The 13,305-nt window shown below is 43.2% G+C and overlaps 1 protein-coding gene across 5 annotated transcripts in view; it reads right to left on the reverse strand.

The window, feature by feature from the left end:
* TAB2 (TGF-beta activated kinase 1 (MAP3K7) binding protein 2) overlaps positions 1–13,305 on the reverse strand; it is a 73,649-nt gene that overhangs the window by 11,247 nt on the left and 49,097 nt on the right. For all 5 annotated transcript variants that reach the window (XM_089530220.1, XM_089530218.1, XM_089530221.1 and 2 more), the window contains exons 2-3: positions 8,719–8,909; positions 5,511–7,014 (exon numbers count right to left, since the gene is read on the reverse strand). In XM_089530220.1, the coding sequence (XP_089386346.1) occupies positions 5,511–7,014; positions 8,719–8,820 (1,606 nt within the window). In that variant the 5' untranslated portion in view covers positions 8,821–8,909. The remainder of the gene's footprint in view (positions 1–5,510; positions 7,015–8,718; positions 8,910–13,305) is intronic.

Below are 13,305 nucleotides of genomic sequence, written 5' to 3' on the forward strand. Positions count from 1 at the left end.
CTGGTACATTTTAATTGATTTCCTTCTGTGAGCCACTTTGGGTACCACTCCAAGAGAAAGGCAGGATATAAAATAAATAGTACAAGAAAGAAATGACCAGTCACATCTTCACCCTGAAGGGTAACTGCTTTCAAATATTCAAGAAAATGATATACTCAGTTGGAGTGTGTATATATGTTTTCATTCCAGTAAGTAAACCTTGCATTTGCCATTTTACATAAGTGACACCATTTTACTGTGCCATGGATTTGAGCATCCATGGATTTTGGTATCCACGGGGGTCCTGGAATGAAACATCAGTGGATGCCAAGGGCTCATTATATTTGTGCTTTTTTAAAACACTAGGGGAAAGTGGCAAATGTGCATCTATGTTACAGGTTACAAGGTTTGAAACTATTTAGCTTTAAAAAAAGCATATGGAAGTATAAAATTATGCATAATATTGAAGAAAGTGGGTAGGGTAGATCTCTCCTCCCACCTCGTATCCTATTTTGGAAGAAAGGCAGAATATAACTTTCCTAAATAATTAAAAAATAATAATTATACAATGACTCTTTAGTATCTGCTGGGGTTTGGTTCCAGGATCCCCCATGGATACCAAAACCCATGGATGTTCAGGTCTCATTATATACAGTGGGGTAATAAATGATTCCTTTATAGAAAATGGCAAAATCAAAGTTTGCTTTTTCGAATTTTCTTTTTGAAGTATTTTCAAGCCATGGATGGTTGAATCTGTGCACGCAGAGGGCTGACTGTAATGTTAGAACCTGGGCTCAGTCATCTATTGAAGTTGAATGGTGGAAAATGCAGGGCAAATGAAAGACAGTACTTCAGTGTACAATTAAATTGTGGACATTAATGTGGACAGTTTAAAAGGCAATGGGTGACTCACAAAAATGAAGTAATGAGTGACCTCTAGGTAATAATATTTATTATACCCCTAATAATACCCCTCCCTCTTCAACTGTCATCTCGGCCTCAGAGGGAGCCATCAGGCAGACCCAGCAACATCGAGGTCTGCCTGAAGGAAGAGGCCCCTCCCTCTTCAACTGTCATCTCGGCCTCAGAGGGAGCCATCAGGCAGACCCAGCAACATCGAGGACTGCCTGAAGGAAGAGGCCCCTCCCTCTTCAACTGTCATCTCGGCCTCAGAGGGAGCCATCAGGCAGACCCAGCAACATCGAGGTCTGCCTGAAGGAAGAGGCCCCTCCCTCTTCAACTGTCATCTCGGCCTCAGAGGGAGCCATCAGGCAGACCCAGCAACATCGAGGTCTGCCTGAAGGAAGAGGCCCCTCCCTCTTCAACTGTCATCTCGGCCTCAGAGGGAGCCATCAGGCAGACCCAGCAACATCGAGGACTGCCTGAAGGAAGAGGCCCCTCCCTCTTCAACTGTCATCTCGGCCTCAGAGGGAGCCATCAGGCAGACCCAGCAACATCGAGGTCTGCCTGAAGGAAGAGGCCCCTCCCTCTTCAACTGTCATCTCGGCCTCAGAGGGAGCCATCAGGCAGACCCAGCAACATCGAGGTCTGCCTGAAGGAAGAGGCCCCTCCCTCTTCAACTGTCATCTCGGCCTCAGAGGGAGCCATCAGGCAGACCCAGCAACATCGAGGACTGCCTGAAGGAAGAGGCCCCTCCCTCTTCAACTGTCATCTCGGCCTCAGAGGGAGCCATCAGGCAGACCCAGCAACATCGAGGTCTGCCTGAAGGAAGAGGCCCCTCCCTCTTCAACTGTCATCTCGGCCTCAGAGGGAGCCATCAGGCAGACCCAGCAACATCGAGGACTGCCTGAAGGAAGAGGCCCCTCCCTCTTCAACTGTCATCTCGGCCTCAGAGGGAGCCATCAGGCAGACCCAGCAACATCGAGGTCTGCCTGAAGGAAGAGGCCCCTCCCTCTTCAACTGTCATCTCGGCCTCAGAGGGAGCCATCAGGCAGACCCAGCAACATCGAGGTCTGCCTGAAGGAAGAGGCCCCTCCCTCTTCAACTGTCATCTCGGCCTCAGAGGGAGCCATCAGGCAGACCCAGCAACATCGAGGACTGCCTGAAGGAAGAGGCCCCTCCCTCTTCAACTGTCATCTCGGCCTCAGAGGGAGCCATCAGGCAGACCCAGCAACATCGAGGTCTGCCTGAAGGAAGAGCCCCCTCCCTCTTCAACTGTCATCTCGGCCTCAGAGGGAGCCATCAGGCAGACCCAGCAACATCGAGGTCTGCCTGAAGGAAGAGGCCCCTCCCTCTTCAACTGTCATCTCGGCCTCAGAGGGAGCCATCAGGCAGACCCAGCAACATCGAGGACTGCCTGAAGGAAGAGGCCCCTCCCTCTTCAACTGTCATCTCGGCCTCAGAGGGAGCCATCAGGCAGACCCAGCAACATCGAGGTCTGCCTGAAGGAAGAGCCCCCTCCCTCTTCAACTGTCATCTCGGCCTCAGAGGGAGCCATCAGGCAGACCCAGCAACATCGAGGTCTGCCTGAAGGAAGAGGCCCCTCCCTCTTCAACTGTCATCTCGGCCTCAGAGGGAGCCATCAGGCAGACCCAGCAACATCGAGGACTGCCTGAAGGAAGAGGCCCCTCCCTCTTCAACTGTCATCTCGGCCTCAGAGGGAGCCATCAGGCAGACCCAGCAACATCGAGGTCTGCCTGAAGGAAGAGGCCCCTCCCTCTTCAACTGTCATCTCGGCCTCAGAGGGAGCCATCAGGCAGACCCAGCAACATCGAGGTCTGCCTGAAGGAAGAGGCCCCTCCCTCTTCAACTGTCATCTCGGCCTCAGAGGGAGCCATCAGGCAGACCCAGCAACATCTTGGACTGCCTGAAGGAAGAGGCCCCTCCCTCTTCAACTGTCATCTCGGCCTCAGAGGGAGCCATCAGGCAGACCCAGCAACATCGAGGTCTGCCTGAAGGAAGAGCCCCCTCCCTCTTCAACTGTCATCTCGGCCTCAGAGGGAGCCATCAGGCAGACCCAGCAACATCAAGGTCTGCCTGAAGGAAGAGGCCCCTCCCTCTTCAACTGTCATCTCGGCCTCAGAGGGAGCCATCAGGCAGACCCAGCAACATCGAGGTCTGCCTGAAGGAAGAGCCCCCTCCCTCTTCAACTGTCATCTCGGCCTCAGAGGGAGCCATCAGGCAGACCCAGCAACATCGAGGACTGCCTGAAGGAAGAGGCCCCTCCCTCTTCAACTGTCATCTCGGCCTCAGAGGGAGCCATCAGGCAGACCCAGCAACATCGAGGTCTGCCTGAAGGAAGAGCCCCCTCCCTCTTCAACTGTCATCTCGGCCTCAGAGGGAGCCATCAGGCAGACCCAGCAACATCAAGGTCTGCCTGAAGGAAGAGGCCCCTCCCTCTTCAACTGTCATCTCGGCCTCAGAGGGAGCCATCAGGCAGACCCAGCAACATCGAGGACTGCCTGAGAGCTGGTGGAGGACTACTTCTGCCGCTGCCCCCCCCCATGTCACCTGGGAAGAAGCTCCCCAGAACTGCGGAGGACTATCTTGCCGCTGTGGTGGCTTTTTACCAGGGGGGAGGGGTCAGTGAGAGAGGGGTGTTTTTATGTATTCTTAATTGTTTTATTGATATTTTCTGTGAACCGCCCTGATCTATGGAAGGGCGGTATAAAAATAAAAAATTTATTATTATTTATTATTATTATGCTCCTGTGTCTCAGCGGCAGTGAATCAGTTGCTGGGAAATATCGGGGAGAGGTAGTGAGTTTACTGGTTGGGTACTATGTGATTGCTGGAAACTGGTTGGGTGGATTCAGTATAGTTTTTTTGTGTAATTACCAGTGGAAATACCAGTTATAGACTGATCAATCACAAGACTATAATATAGCTGGGACACATGTCAACAGAATTTGTTACTTGGCATAGTAGAAAAGAAATGAATATATATATATATATATATATATATATATATATGAATTAAGGTTTAATCTCAGTCAATTTTAAATTTTGATGGGCATTCCTATTTTAAATGGACATATAAGCAGAATCTTCAAATCAAGTAAAGGAATTTTGCTGGAAGAGAAAGGAATCTGTGTCATTTGCAATCCTTCACTGAAATCCTCAACCACAAAATCTAAATCCATTCCAAAAGGTTTGAACTGGTTCTAAACAGTGGGGGAGGTGATGCTGGAGAAAGAGGGTGAATCAACAAGAGTGCTTCTTCCTTCTCACTACTCCCCCCCCCCCCCCCCCGAACTTGGTGGAAAAGAATGATCAATATTTCTCACTTAAACATTTCAACTGTTTTCAGCAAGGGACAAATGAGTGATCAGTGACCAGAATTTGCTTAATTTTTAACTATTAGAAGGAGTGCTTTTATTAACTCAAAAACCTTTGTAATAGGATTCTCTTACACTAGCAGAAATCAGCCCAATAAAATATGGTTGCAGCTAATGCATGTGTCCCAGTTTTTGGGGAAAAGACAGAGTATAAAGATAAAGATGATGATGGTACATGAAACATCAGGTACATTAGATGCCAAATAATCTTCGGATATTCTAATACACTCTATTAGTCCTCTGGTGTGAATAAACTATACCTGTGGATGATTTGTTTAGCCTCCAATGTGACATATCCTGTTTAAAATAAGTATCTAGAGCCTTCAATGGGGGGGGGGGGGCAGATTAGAGTGTGATAAAAGCATATCCCTGAATCAGCTGGCTGAACTAGCTTTTTAAGGTACGCAACACAAGCTTTCAAGAGCGATCTACAGGTGCATGCAACTGTACTGTAAAAAGTAGACTCCTTTGCCCCCACAGTAACTCCTCCAACACCTGAAAATGTTACACAGAAATTCAGAGGCTCAGCTTAATATAGTAGGGTGAGATGCATGGGTTTAAGAGGGAATGTGGGACTCCCCAAAACTGGGCAGCTGTATCCTCCATGAGCAGAGTGCTAGTCACAGGAAGTATGACTTTTGATTTTGGGAATTCCTCTGAAATCATAGCCTACCTTATTCAATCAAGTGCCCTGACCCTCATTTTATATTTCTGGTGGACTACAGGAGCTGCAATGGACTGGAAGAGGCAGCAATGTGCACTCCACCTAACCTAACAGTTATACATGCAAAAATCTGGATCTACACTTCTAGAATTAAGATTTTTAAGATGTGCCAACTAGAAAATAATCCTTGATTCAGAAGGTAAGAGGCATATTAAATCTACCCTAAAATAATGGCTTTGCTTTTATTATTTCTTGAATGTCATCTTGGAGAACCAGAGTGGTGTACTAGTTTGAGCGCTGGGCTTGAATCACTGCTCACCCTTGGAAACCCACTGGGTGACCTTGGGCAAGTCACACTCTCTCGGCCTCAGAGGAAGGCAACAAATTTTGAACACATTTTGTCTTAGGGGTCAACATAATTCAGAAACAACTTCAAAGTGTATAACATGTCATTTTGAGAAAATTTGCATTTTAAAATGTAGTTTTACAGGCAGCCCAATAAAGAAATATAATCAATTAAATTGGCTGAAACAAGGCATACATCTCTACAACTTACATAAAGTTATTACCTTGTGTATAGGCAGCATCATCAGATCCCATACTCAGTTTTCGTGCCTCACTAATCCTATCGACATGTGCTAAAACAGGGTCAGTAAGGTGTTGGATACCTTCCGTTTCTGCAAAGTGATCAGGAAGGTTTAGAAGATTTGTAGGTTCAAAGGTTGGGGACACCACACCTGGTGAAACTGCAGGGGGTTTATTTGGAGAAACAGTAATTTTAAAAGTGTATTTTGTGTTAGGCTGTGTAACCACCACTCGGGGAGAAGTGGCAGTGGCGTTGTTGCCCACTGCTCTGCTCTTGGGAGGGTGGTGATGAATAAATGCAGGTCCCATGCTTACTTGGCCAGACATATTCCTAGATGTGGCAGTAACTCCTGGATTGGTTGATATGAAAAGGGTGGGCTGATTCCGTACAAGTTGCTCATCTCCTGTTGAGGCATTAGCTGAAATGTAGACCTTAGGCTGACTTCGTGTGATAATCTCATCCGTATTTGGTGGACTGGCAGCTATGTAAACAGTAGGCTGGCTTCTACTTAAAGTCTGACTGTTGTTGGAAGAGGAATTTGAAGATGAGCGAGGGCCAGATGAACGCAGTTTTGAGGAGCTGTTTCTCTGTGGTGGTTCAAGTTTGATTTCAATTTGATTTTTACGAGGTCCTGTTGAGATATTTTGAATATTGTATTGGCTCGGAGCAGAGGAAGACTGTGAACTACCAGATGAATGAACTGTAGGTGCCTGTGGAGTTGTAGGAGAACTTATAGGCATATAGACATGGGAGGTCTGATGGCCTTGCTGGTTTGGCTGTGCTGTTTGTTGTGATGAGGTATGTGATGTGGAACTGGTTGTGGGAACAGTTGTCCAGGGATTTGGATGTGAAGGCTGGTAATTTTGTTGAGAATGCATAGGAGTAAACTGAGACGTCCAGCCAGGATTTTGCTGACTCTGGCGAGCTGTACCACTTGGATTTGTGATATAAGGTCTAATATAGATAGAATTTCCTTGTGGGTTGTTTAATGGAGGTACACCATGTATGTGCAAAGATGTAGGCGTATTCCGACCAGGCTGAATATTTGGAGCTAAGGTTACCATAATGGGGTTGAATCTAGGTGTCTGTTGAGCCAAACCAGATGTTCCTTTGCTGCCCAAGTGAAATCCAAAATGCTGCCCTGGATTAGAAGTACTAACAGTATTAGATATGCCAAAAAATCCCTGTGGAACTTGTACTGGAGCAGTCTGCGGTTCCTGATGAAACAGTTCGCTGTTGGACTGGCTGGTCTGAAGGTGCCCATCACTAATGCTATGACCTAAAGTCCTACTTCCATTCATTCTACTTCCTTCTCTTCCATGGAGAATCACATTTTGTGATTGCAGATCCAAATTTAGGGATGTCATGTGATTTCGTAGACTGGGAATCCCAGAATCATCTGAAAAACCAATGTCTCCTTCACCATAGAGATATTTTGTGCTCTCCTTAGAGAGAACTGCACAGCAGGCATCCAAGTTATTATTATTCTATAAGAAATGACAAAAAGAAGTATTAACAGAAATTATATGGTTTCAACATGCTTAATTTTAAAATTTAATTAAACACTGGGTTTCAGAAATGTGCTTTATAAAGACAATTTTAAAATTGTGGAGAAACAAGGGAGTGAAAAACATACTATACAACACTAAGGCGCCTTACAGACGGGCCTAAGCGGCGCCGTCGTTGTGCCAGGAATACGTGCGAGGGACGGCGCTTCCGGACGCACCTTGCCCCTCGCGCGTATTCCGTATGGCAAGATGGCGGTGCCCTATACAGACGGGCACAGCCATCTTGACGTAACGGACGCGCAGCGTCCGGACGTCTAAACCCGGAAGAGCCGTTGAGAGTGCGCGCTTTGGCACTTGCGGCGGCTCTTCCGGGTTGCCGGAAGGAGTGCGATTTCTGCACTCCTTTTTTGCAGTGCAGAGGAGTCGCAGGGTTTGGCTGCTGCGGCTCCTCCGCACTGCAACCGGCAGCGGCCCAGGACCGCCCCTTTTGGGCGGTCTGTAATGGGCCTTAGAATAGCTTTTATTTTGCTGGACTCAGGACATAACAGAAGACTGAAGTTAGTAAATAACACCCACAAGGAACTGCTTATTTAAACCTCTGCTTACTAAGACTATTGTTAGTGGAATGACTGAGAAATATCAGACAATATCATTAATATTTGAGAAGTACAACTCAATAACAAGGACAAATAGCTGCAGAGCATGAAGGATGGATAATACCATAGAAGAGAGAGGGACGGACATGGCAGGGAATGAGGCAACAGAATATGAAATGTTCTTTGTTACATTTGATTGTTTATTCAACAGGATGATAGGAAATCCACACTCTTGGATTTGCAGAAGAACACACAGCATTTGCAGGTATATACACTCAGCACTTACAGCTAGATATATGTTCAAATGTTATCCACCTGAAGAAAAATCAAATTGACTGGCATCTCAGAGAGATGAACTTTCATCAACACACTACTTCAAAAAACTACATTTAAAAATTATAGAACTTTTAAATATACAGGAAATCATAAGCAACATTTTAAAAGCAGAAGACAAGCATTCATACCGAGACAAAAACATTTTTCTAAAGAGCTATTTTTATTTATAAGCATACTTGAAGTTAGTATAAGTAGACATGGCTAACTGAGGAACCCCATTTCCAATGTTGCTATTATAAGCAGGAACTGAACAGACAGAAGATGGAGGAAAGTTACAGCACTGTTAATGAACAGGGAGCCCAACACTTTTATCCTACCAAGACATCCTTTACACCTCTTGATTTTCAGGTAATCTCACCAGAAGCATCGGTAGAAACATTTCTAATTCTTCACCTTCTATAGATTAGATGCTCTGGAATGGGACCAGACCACAAATATACAAGCCAGTGATGGAAGTGATGAATACTTAATATGAAGTTCTCATGAAAGAGACTGTGTGTGCTTCTTAATTATCTGAGGTCACAGAAACATAAATATTTAAGAGACTGTGTAACAAGACAGACAAAACAAGGATCACTAAAAGCAAACTCAAACAAAACTTAAAGAAAAATTAAATATTGCAATGGGGTACCATCTACTCTAGGAAGTCTCTCTAAACTTAACAAATTAGTAGGAAAAATCTCTATCAGTAATTTTAAAAAATCTACCCTACAGTAAAGTGCTCACAAAACAATAACAACATAGCACTGACCTGTAACATGCATCTGGACACAACAACTTCAGGTACCTCAGGAAACTTTTGCCGCAGGTCATGTAAAACCTGAAAATCAATTTGCTGGCTTCCTTGGGCCATTCGTATGTTGCCTGGTCAGGACTTTTGTTCAACAGGCAGTTCCAGGCCTCAGTGTAAATTAAAAATCATCTCTTCTGCCCCAGCATTTTCTGTAAGAAAAAATGAAAACATGATTAATAAAATAAATCCTTCACACACACTAATGAATGCTACTCTCTCACCTAAAACATTGTGATGTCATAATGTCTAATATTAGTGAATTATAGTGATTCATGATGGTTAACATTAATTCACTTATACTCTTGCTCTCCCTCAAAACTGGGATTCAAGGTGGCTTAAAACAATTAGAACAAATGCAGATAAAAACACATTCAAAAATTATTGTACTGTATAATGATAAAATTAAAGCCATTTATTTCACCTGCTAACAGAAAGACAGCAAATAAAAAAACCATCCTAGGCTCCCTATGAAGGGAATTGCAATGTCTCGATCAACCACCTCCCTTTTGCTCCTAGCAGAAAAATGTGTGAAGGTGGTGGGACCTATTTATTTATTTTTATTTATTTATTTCATTTATATGCCATCTTTCTCCAAGGAGAGACCCAAGGTGGCTCACAGTAAAGACATTTAAAACCTCAGTAAACTATTAAAAACATGTATATACAATATAAAACCACATAAAAATATACAAAAGTTAAAAACATAACTAAAACCCCACTTGCTCTATAAAAAGCACCAAATGCTTGCCTGCATAAAAATGTTTTTACTTGCTGGCAAAAGGCCAGCAGGGAGGGGGCCAGGCTAGCCTCCCGAGAAGGGGAGCTCCAGAGGGTGGGAGCATCCACCAAGAAGGCTCTCTCTCATGTCCTCACCAAGTATGCCTGTGATCTTGGCGGGACCAAGATCTGAAAATCTTAAAGCTTATAGGAAGATACAGTGGCCTGTTACAGACTGCCAAAATAAAGCTGCTTCGGGTCTCTTTGGAGGTATGTTGTTTAAATGATGCATGCATCCTAAGAATCCAGAAGCTGCACCAAAGCTGCACTCCAGTGCTTAGGAATGGAGTGTGGCTTTGGCGTGACCTCCGGACTCTTAGGACCCATGCATCATTTAAATAGCATACCTCCAAAGAGACCCGAAGCAGCTTTATTTTGGCAGTCTGTAACAGGCCAGTACTTCTTTAGCCCATGGAGCTTGTTGCTCCCTTAGTCATTGCCTCTAAAAATGTCCCACTTCACTATGTGATGAAAATCAGCTCACAACAGAGTGGATATAAAATGGCAAATTTAATAAGAGAGGCACTGGAAAGGTCTGGATAAATCCCCACTCACATTTAAATATAGTACTGTACAAAGAAGTTAACCTTTAGGTGCATAAAACTTCATTATATGACTCAATGTTGTCATCAATGCAACCTGGTACCAGTACACTGGACAAGGCTAAACATTATAAAAGTTATGACAGAATAACAACAGATAATCCTACAAGCATGTCAATCCCTAAATCTAAACTCAGATAGAACTCAAGGCTTCAGCTGGAAACCATGTGTATCTATCCAAAATAACACAATATGTATTTTGCAGCCTTAGATTAATAAGTTATTTTCTCAAGGGCCAGAAAAAAGTTAACAACTACCATAGTTTGTAAGGCAGCACTGGAACCCCATACAACGGTGAAAGGGCATTGCCACAGTGCCTCCACTTTTTAAACCCTTTTAGTGGGAAGAAAAAAAATGCAACAATTTTTCCTCAATGGGAGGCATTTAGCCATGTTTTGAACCTCCCCAGATTGTTTTATACCCAGGAGAGACCCTTTTTTCAATAAGGAAGTAAAAGAAGTTCAATTTCACTTTCTGGTTGGGAAAAAAAGAGACCTCTCCTGCGTCTAAAACAGCCCAAAGTGAGGCACAAACCATGGAAAAATTGGAGTGGGTATATTTTTTTTTACTTAAAATAAAGAAATCTGCAAAACATTTTTGGGGATGGGGGGGACTAGGGAAACTTTATTAAGCATATTTTAGGACAACAGCCCTTTATAGGATTGCAATAGCTCTTCTTTCCCCGGTTGTAGCCTGTAGATTTTTTCTCTGAAAATGAGTCTGCATGTTCAATTTCAGTGAACCATTATGTGTATTAACAACTAACAAGATGGTCAGCGTAGTTACCACAGTTTAGCAACGAACAGTTGTGATGAGCAGTAATGATCTAGGACATCAGGCGATAGCCAACTGCTAGCATGTTTTTAGCAGTGAATGGGTAAACCCAAAGGTTGTTCAATGTTTGCAGTATGATGTCCGAAATGTGCCTAAACCATTAGTCAGTCAGATAAAAGCTATTAGTTTCCTCTCAGTGTTTCTCACTACTGGTGTAACCTTTTCTATATGATGGTTACTGAAAACAAATCGGGTGTTTAAATCGCTATTCTCCAAGTCACTTATGGTGTAAAGAACTGATCAACTGATTAGGGAACATCTACTAAGAACTAAGGTGGTGTATCTGGACGCTCTGTCATTCCATACCACTATATTTTGAAGAACACATGATTAACATACTGAAATGTTTTTGGTACTTAAAACTCCATGTTGTTACCACATATACTGTACCCTATCTACTCACCACCTTATTGTTCAACTAATAGTGCCCCCCCAACCAATAATGTTATTTCCAGTAGTCACATCAAAGCTACAAGCTAGTCACCCTATGTTATACATACAGTTTTGACAGCCAAATTGATTTGATGATTAATATTTTTCTAAACAGCAACAGCTTTTTTCTCCAAAGTAATTTCTGGATATTTTGTATTCTAGCATATAGAAATGTGTATCTTAGTTAAATGGATAAGCCTAAGAAATGTCAGCAACCTTTGGCAATGCAAAATGAGCACAGAATTTCCTAACTAAAGTTTATTGAAAAGCGTGTTGGTAGGGGTGTTAGACATTTTGGTCAGGCTTAATAGTCAGTCATTATCTGCGATCACAAAGATGAAACAAGCTCAGGGATAAAGGAAAGACAGTGAAGTTCTCCTATGTTCTCCAACCGCTGAGGATTCAGGAAGGGAAGAGTCTACCCCATCTTCAGGATGGACTTTTGTAGGAGGTGCAAACAATGCTTTACAGCTTTGGCAAAAGCCAGAAAGTAGTGAAAAGGCTTGCATCTGCTCCCCAAGAATTCTCATCAGGCCTAGCCAGCATAGTGAACTGGAGGTAAGATGGGAGCTGTAACCCCACAACATTTTGAAGGCAACAAAACTGTCCACCTCTCATAAATGATTTTAAACAAGATATTGGAAGGACCATATTTTCCTACAGTAACCTGCCCATACTCTACAGGTGTCAGGAAAGGGTTTACTAAACACTACTTTGACTGAAGAGATGTGAGAGATCCAGATGCTAGAATTCAGTGCTCTAGGAAATCTAGCTATTCACTTCATTGAACATGTTCAAACAGCATTTTAAAACATCTTGACTTGAACATATATTTAATGATACTGTCTGATATAGCAGATGTACGTTTTGCTGTTTTGTACTTTTTGTGTTATCATTGTGTTTTAGCATTGTTTACTGTCTTAATTAATATTTACTGAAAGCATTATGGAGGATGTTATCAGACAGAAGACAGAAATATTTTAACACAAATATAATACCTTTATTCATTTCTACCCCTCAGAAGGATGCCATTTAAAGGGGGGGGGGGGGGGAGTACAAGCAGCCAGAGGTTTGTTTTCTCTTTTTGATGCAACACTAACCACTGGCAGAGTCACATTCCACTTATCAGCTGAAAAAGCAACTTGTATTTTCAACACCAAGGAGTGCTACCATAAATAAGACCTGGCTGCATGTGCAGTTTTTGTCTTGCACACACACATCATTTCTGAATCTGACTTCTATGTTCTAGATGTCTGTGGCCTGTTACAGACAGCCAAAATAAAGCTGCTTCGAGTCACTGTGGAGGTATGGTGTTTCAATGATGCATGCATCCTAAGAGTCCAGAAGCCACACCAAAGCCACGCTCCAGTCCTTAGGGCTGGAGCATGGCTTTGGTGCGACTTCTGGACTCTTAGGACTCATGCATCATTGAAACACCATACCTCCACTGTGACTTGAAGCAGCTTTATTTTGGCTGTCTGTAACAGGCCTGTATGATGCAAGTGTATACACCCCCTACCAGTTTTATATATACATACATGTACTAAGTGGTTTAAGTTGTCACAGGATTCAATTTTAATTGTGATTTGTACATGACAAGGCATATCTTTTCCACAAAAATCCCTTTAGGGGAGTTTCTTTTTTAAATCAATCTCCATCATTGATTGAAGAAAGACCTATCAACAAGAACTGAACACCTGACCCTAAGAATAATCTGCTTTGGTATACTTATAATTATTGTTTATGTATTTATTTATACATTGATGACCTGCCTTTCAACTCAAATAAGACTCCAAAGCAAATTATAATTAAAACCTGAAGCAGAATTAAGAGGAAGAGATAAACTTAAAGACAAAGCATAGGCCCAATACCTAAATACTTTTTTTTTAAAAAAATCGAG

The sequence above is a fragment of the Sceloporus occidentalis genome, unplaced genomic scaffold (assembly GCF_023333645.1).
Source record: "Sceloporus occidentalis isolate IW3139 unplaced genomic scaffold, rSceOcc1.0.p SCAF_6, whole genome shotgun sequence".
Lineage (NCBI taxonomy): Eukaryota > Metazoa > Chordata > Lepidosauria > Squamata > Phrynosomatidae > Sceloporus > Sceloporus occidentalis.